Raw genomic sequence first — 7,498 nt, forward strand, 5'->3', positions numbered from 1 at the left:
TAGGAAAAATAAGTCCTGATCTAAATAAGTAAGGGTATGTTGAGGTCATTGGTTTAGTCTATGAAGCAGAGCTTTACATATTCTTATATTTTATATTAGTCCTGTAATTTCCCATATTTTATCAAGTGATAAATGAAACTAATTGCTAAATCTGACATCTTAATTTGGATTCTTCCTTTTCAGGTCTCTACCAAAACCCTTTGTGCCAATACAACCTGTACCGTTTATATATAATCTACCACCTTCCAGGAGTAGAGCTGCTTGACCGAAATCGTAAGGACCCCTCTTCCTGCAGAGAAATATCTGAGAGGCAGTCTTGTAATTCAGCGGTTTAAAAATGCTAGAGATCTTGGAAAATACTTGTCTTTGTACATGAAAGTTTTTCAATTATTTACTTTTGAAATTTTTGATGTATGAAATTTGCTCTAGTTTAGGAACTCATGTCTGTTGACCACTTTATAGGAAAGGCTAAGTATGAAGAAGAATCTTCTGATTCTAGTGTTCACAGTGATGTGCTGAGTGCCAAATCACTGATTCCTGACACTTTTAATTTCTTATTTCAAAAATGATATTTAGATATTGCCAACCAAAAAAAAAAAAATGAGACAATTGGACTAAATCTCTTAAGGCCTCTTTAAGTTCTAAAAGTTATATTCTCTAAAACTCTGTAAATAAAAAAATATACTAAAACATATAATTAATAATTAACTTTGTGATACATCTTTAGACATTGTAGATAATCTAGTTTGTCTGATTTTACACAGCCACAAAAAAATCAACCTCTGTGCATTATGTTTTTCATTTTATGAGGTCTATTTTTCCCAGAAGCACTTTATTACCTATCTCCTTCCTTCCTACAGATCTGAAATTCTTAATAATTTATAACTGAGAAACTTCTTAATGAGGATGTATTAAAACATTATGTTTATCCCTCTTCTTCCTCACAGCCTTGGAGAGAGGAAGGGGTGTAGCACAGTTTAATTTCAATCATCCACGATAATGTGTTAGACTGTCTGGGATGCATTAGGATTGATCTGTGCCCTGTGACACGAGGGATATATATTGAGGACTTGTAAGATTACGGAAATAACTTAGTAGCCTTTTTACAAATTAATTTTGACAGGATGTTCACATACAACATAGTTCTGATAAATCCATTTTTGAAAGTAATTCTATTTTGAATCAGTCTGCATATCTATTTATACTGCTATGCAATAACATTACTTTTTGCATTTATCAGAAGTTACAGAAAAAGAAAGAAGATCAATGATTACAATTTTTAACCATAAAAAGGCTCATATTGTTCAGTCAATAGCATTCGGAGGAAAAGTAGATGCCTCATGGGATCCTAGATCACCATTTAAGCAAAAACCAGCCCAGAGAGTACCTTCAGGTATTTTTTTAAGAAGAAAAAAATGAAATTAAAACTCTGCAAATTTTGAGTAATTTGGCTATTATAGTAACTTCAATTTACAACAAGCTAAGTACTTAAATAGTGAAATAATTATTTTCTCATTTTATTAGCCTAGAGTAAATATTCAACTTTCATTTTCACTTGTGTATATTAAATAAGGTAATGTGAGAACAATGAGATAATACATTGAAGTCCTTACCCCAGTATCTAGCACAGTATAAAAGCATCAGTGAATAAGCTACACTTGTTATTATTACCACTGACACTAGACAGTTTCACCAATTAAGGCTATAATATTTTGATAATAAAGAAAGATATTAAGAAGAAATAAAAGATCATCTGCAATTCCTCCATTCAGAAATAAGCACTGTTATTTGGTTGTACTCTCATACATGGCGATCACAGGCAGTACAACTCGAATATCTTCAGTGATATTTCATTAGTTAGAATTTAATTTCTTGTATGTTAACAGAACTCTAGCTACAGTGACTTAAACAAATAGAGTTTTACTTTTCTTACACAACAAAGAGTATATAGAGTGTCCAAGGTTAGTGTAAGTTTCACTGATGTTTTTTCACTGTTCAAGACTGCTTCTCTCTTTCATTCTGTTCTTTTTTTTTTTTTTTTGTCTTTTGTCTTTTGTCTTTTTTAGGGCCACACCCACAACATATGGAGGTTCCTGGGCTAGGGGTCTAATTGGAGCTACAGCTTCGGCCTCCGCCAGAGCCACAGCAACACCAGATCTGGATCTGAGCCACGTCTGCAACCTACACCACAGCTCACGGCAATGCCAGATCTGTTACCCACTGAGCAAGGCTGGGGATCGAACCCGCAACCTCATGGTTCCTAGTCGGATTCGTTTCCGCTGTGCCAAGATGGGAAATCCTCCTCATTCTGCTATTCTTAATGTGCTTTATGGTTGTAAAATGACTCCTGTACCAATAGGTATCACATGTGGGGGTGGGAGGGAAATTAAAAATTGTACAAAACAAAAGCATTTTCCTCATGACATTTTGCCAAAGAGACAACATACATTTGAAAAAGAACCAAATAGATTTTTTTAGAAATGAAGGGAAAGTTTTTAAATTGGAAAATGGTTTTGAAGAAATTACCCAGAATATAACCTAAAGAAAGAAGATATTAGCTGTTGAGACAAAGAGACATTTGGAAGTAATATTTACTTCCCATATGAATTTAGTAATCCTGAAGGAAAAAAATAGAGAAATTGGGCAGAAGGTATTTTTTTTTCTTTTTTGTCTTTTTAGGGCTGCACGCATGGCATATGAAGGTTCCCAGGCTAGGGGTCCAATTGGAGCTGTAGATCCGAGTTGCATCTTCGACCTACATCACAGCTCGCAGCAATGCCAGATCTTAATCCACTGAGTGAGGCCAGGGATCAAACCTGTGTTCTCATAGATGCTAGTCAGATTCATTTCCGCTGAGCCATGACAGGAACTCCAGAAGGTAATGTTGTAAGTGATAATGGCTGGGAACTTTCCAAATTTGATAAAAGATATAAATCTTAGATTCACCAGACAAAATTAATCCGAAGACATAAAAGCTATATTCAGATTTTCCCAGTTATTCCAGGATGCCTTCTAAACTGATTTTCAAGCCAGAATCCAGTCAAAGTTCACAATTACATCTGGTGTTATGGCTCTTCCATCTTTAAAATAGAGTCTCAAATTTTTTCTATGACGTTTTGAAGTGACTAGGCCAGTAATATTATAGAAGGCCTTAATTTGTATGATCGTTTCCACAAAGTATAATTCACAGTGTCCCTTTATCCCCTCTATGTCCCATAGCATAGAAATAATGTCTGCAGGACATATTCTGGATGCAGAAGTCTGTAATATACAGCAGTGGTTCTCAAAGTGTGGCCCTAAATCATGAGCAGCAGCATTACTTAGTAATTTGCTATAAATGCAAATTTTTGCCCCAAATGACATTTACTAAATTAGTATCTCAGGGTGGGTGCCAGGGAGCTATGTTTTAATAATCCTTTCATAGGATTCTGATACATCTTCCCACTAGAGAATGACAGTGTAGTGGCAAGAACACAAGCTTTAGGATCAAATTCTCTTCAATTTGACACCAGCTCTGATTCTAGTTTTACAGTAACGTGGGCCAAATCATTGATCCTATAAGTTTTATTTTGGACATGAATTTGCTTCAGCTTTTTGATTTTCAAAATGAGGGTAATATCTTCCTCTGGCTGTTAGGATCCTTAGTATGTAAACCATGGCAACACCTCTTCTGACACATATCAAATGCATAAGTTGGGCTGTTCTGTTAGTCAGCAACTTTCTTGGATTTTCTTTTAATGCATGTAAAAGCTAAAGCTCAAACTGAATGTTACTGGGCTAATGGGGGTGAGCCATGCTGTGGTGGAAAAGGATCTCTGAATAGAAAATCTCCATTGTGAAAAATAGCTAATACATCCAGTGACAAGCAATATAAAGCCACCCACATCTGTTTTTCAAAGCTATTGTGTTTTTCAGGTGTGAAGAGGATAGCTGATTACTAACTTTAGTGCTTTACAGTGTTTTCATATCAAATCTCCAAAATTAAACTCAGGAAGAAAGGATAGGGAGAGTATTTCACTGCATTTGAAATTTTTCCTCTAAATTCATATTCTTAATTCATAGATATGTTGAAGTAAGCCCTCCCCCATATTGGCAGCATGCCCCCAATCAACTCCGCACTTTCAATAAATGAAGCATTTATAATGAAACTAATAAAACCCACTATGTAAGTTTTTAAAATTTGTGCCTTATAGTTTTATAGTATCTATATTTGTTCCTACTGTGACATGCACATTTAGAACTTGAAATTCTTTACTGGAATGAACTATACTTGCAAATGCTTATAAGCCAATTGTAATATCACCTTTTGACTTTATTATTCTTAACTCTAACTTAACAAATCAATTGTATTCCAAATTGCTTGAGAAGCAAGGACAACCTGGAGTTTCTTTGAATTCCAGGAATAAAAAGATACAATTGTAAGAAATGTTTGCAATGTATACAATAGGCAAAAATTAATGTCCACTCTCTCAAAGGACTCTTATAAATCAGTCTGAAAACAGTGACAAAAGACATGGACATTTATAGAAGAAAAAAAATGTGCTAACAGTCAGCCTCACTGTGAGCAATAAATGCACGTGAAAACAATGAGATACCATTTTCATCCAGCAGGTAGGCAAATGCTTAACACATTGGTGCAGGTGAGGGGAGAAAAGAGCACAACTCATACATTATGGGTAGGGGGACAAACTAGTTCAACTAGTTGAAGATCATATGGCAATATGATCAAACTAGTTCAACTAGTTGAAGATCATATGGCAATATGATCAAACTAGTTCAACTAGTTGAAGATCATATGGCAATATGACAGTATCCACCCATATATAAAATGTGCAACCCATTCAACACAACAATTAAATTTGAAATTGCTCTCCTACAGAAGTATTTGCACACACAAAGATATATGTATAAAGCTGCTAATTGAAACATTTTTTGTTATACAAAAAATGCTAGAAACAATCTAATGGTCATTTATAGAGTAAGTTATGGCACATTCCTACAATATGAACTGTTGGATTATAGAATCATTTCATGATATATTTTGAGTATAAATAGTACATTGTGGAGTAATATAATGCAGAGTAATGACAAAATTAGAATTTTGCCAGGACCAAATATTTGTATCATTGTGAGTGCATTGGAGGCTGGAAGCATACATACAAAACTCTTCATAGTGATACTTCTGATAGAAGAAATTGGAAAGGTCAAAGAGAGATTTCACTTTTTACTCTTCTCTTATTTATACTGATCATAGGCAAAATGTGAGCTTTTTTGTACTTAAAAATTTACAAAAAGAAAGAGTCTGGGGTGATCAGAAAAGATGTGGGAGATGGGTCAGCCACTTGTGAAGGGAACAATGACACAAATCCCTCTCCTAAGGCAGAGGCTGTGTGCTCCTGACTGTGGGTTGGCAAGGGCTCAGACTGTGGGCTTTGGTGGCCCAACAGGTGCTGGTACATTCCATCACCAGCCTGGCACTGGGCCTTCTGGAGAGGAATAAACAAAGCAAAAACAGTCTCTAGAACATAATATAAGAAATCCAAGCTTTGAGGACTAGCCTTTGAGCTCCAAAGCTAGGTTAGATGTAGATTCTTATGATCTGGGATTTGTTTATTTTATTTCTTTGAAGTTAATGCCAAGAATCCAAGTGGTTTAAGCTACTCTAAATATTTTTTCCTCATTTGGGCTATTAGTACATTTACAGATGCATGTGCCTATCTGAAAAAGAAAAAGGATCCATTTCTGCACATGAGACTTGGTATCTTAATTATAAAAATGCCCACTTGGACTCCTTTGGTAACCACATTGACTGAGCATTTTGTTCTCAGGGTTTTGAGATGTGTATTATATTATAAAGAATTTGTCTCCAAACCCAAGACAAACCTAAGACTCCTATATCTAGGAGAACATTTCAATTTGGGCTTAGGTACCAAGGCAATTTTGATGGATTGAAGTATTAATCTAAATGATTGCTGAAAATCAGAGAGCTTAGGTTTTTTGTTTTAAGATGCTGAAAAATTCTAATTTTGAATTTTTTTTAGACTTCGCATTTGCAAATAACGTAGACAAGTAAGTGATTTTTAACTTTGTTTTTATTATCAGATTATTTCATGTTTGTGTTAATTCCCTAAATTATTCCCATTTCCCAAAATGGATTTTAATGAGTCCTTAAAAAAATGACTAACTCTTCAATAGATGGGAAAAACTGATATGTCTTCCTGTGATAAGGCATTTTCCAGTTCTGGGTGTGGGCTTATGATCTTAAGTTACATATTCATATTTGTCATTTTTAGGTTAATATTATTACTATAACCTAAAATAAATGAGGTTAGTTGAAGTGGAGGGAGAGATTAGACAAAAAATTAAAAAAGAAAAAGACAACATTTTAAAAGAAATTGTAAAAAAAAACTTAAGAATTATCTGATATTACAAATGAAGGTCTTTACTTCTTGCTCACTCTTCCCCTAAATGTGTTCAGTGAAAACAATTATTAACATTTTATATTCACCGGAATTTACATTTTCAAAAGAAATACTTCATAAAACTATGAAAAATACCTTGAGTTCATGAATACTGATGAATTTAAAAATCTTTTAAAATTTTACACTTAGGAATTTTTTCTTTGGATTCAGTCTTAAAAGTATTATTTCCAAGAACTTTTATAAAATACAGAGAAAATATAATGTAGAAAAATAATAACTTTAAAAATATACATGATACTAATATGCATATGATAGCTATGAATATTTTAATCATTTCATTTAACAATGATCTGAAACATAAATGCATGAATGTGAGACCTAAACTGTAATAGCTGACCCCATATATGTTCATTATATTTTTAAAAACATACAATATATACAGTAAAAACAGTGTTACTTATCCTGTAAGTCATTGTCAGTAGGGCCCAAAAGTTATTTGTCAGTGGTATTACACTGAAAATAACAGAAAAATATGGCACTGATTCATTTAAATAAATGTTCACTAACTGATTTTTTTTTTCTAACATAATTACCATCTTTGCAGAACTGTGTTTGATGATTCAGAAGATGCCGTTTTTGTAAGGTCCATGAAGCGATCGGCAATGGCGATTACGTGTCTGAACTGGGACACAGTTCCAACAAGAGAGGAAAAATATCTTGAAGAGAAAGACATAGGACCCACACAAATGCTCACAGTTACACTGAGATAACATCTGGGGTTTCTAGAAATCCTTGTAGTTTTCAGTTATATATTAAACATTTCTGTGATGAACACTACGTATTTATTGTGATATTATTTGAAACACTCGAATGTAAAAAAATACCAATGAAAAATAATTTCTACATCTTAAGTTTCTGTTGAAGTAAAACCTGTATATAGAAATGTATACAAATCATGTGTTTGTATATAAATGGAATCATAGAAGTTATATTTTTTTTTCTGGCTTTTACAGTTGACACTGTAAAATTTACCCATATTGCTGCAATAGCAGCTATTCTGTTGTTATTGCTATATA

The 7,498-nt window shown here is 33.6% G+C and overlaps 1 protein-coding gene across 1 annotated transcript in view; it reads left to right on the forward strand.

The window, feature by feature from the left end:
* LRRC72 (leucine rich repeat containing 72) overlaps nucleotides 1–7,251 on the forward strand; it is a 54,700-nt gene extending 47,449 nt beyond the window's left edge. Inside the window, exons 8-11 of the mRNA XM_047754394.1 lie at nucleotides 184–273; nucleotides 1,241–1,393; nucleotides 6,042–6,069; nucleotides 7,027–7,251. Coding sequence (XP_047610350.1) covers nucleotides 184–273; nucleotides 1,241–1,393; nucleotides 6,042–6,069; nucleotides 7,027–7,192 — 437 coding nt within the window. The 3' untranslated portion in view covers nucleotides 7,193–7,251. The remainder of the gene's footprint in view (nucleotides 1–183; nucleotides 274–1,240; nucleotides 1,394–6,041; nucleotides 6,070–7,026) is intronic.
* The last annotated feature ends 247 nt before the right edge of the window (nucleotides 7,252–7,498 follow it).

The sequence above is a fragment of the Phacochoerus africanus genome, chromosome 11 (assembly GCF_016906955.1).
Source record: "Phacochoerus africanus isolate WHEZ1 chromosome 11, ROS_Pafr_v1, whole genome shotgun sequence".
Classification (NCBI taxonomy): domain Eukaryota; kingdom Metazoa; phylum Chordata; class Mammalia; order Artiodactyla; family Suidae; genus Phacochoerus; species Phacochoerus africanus.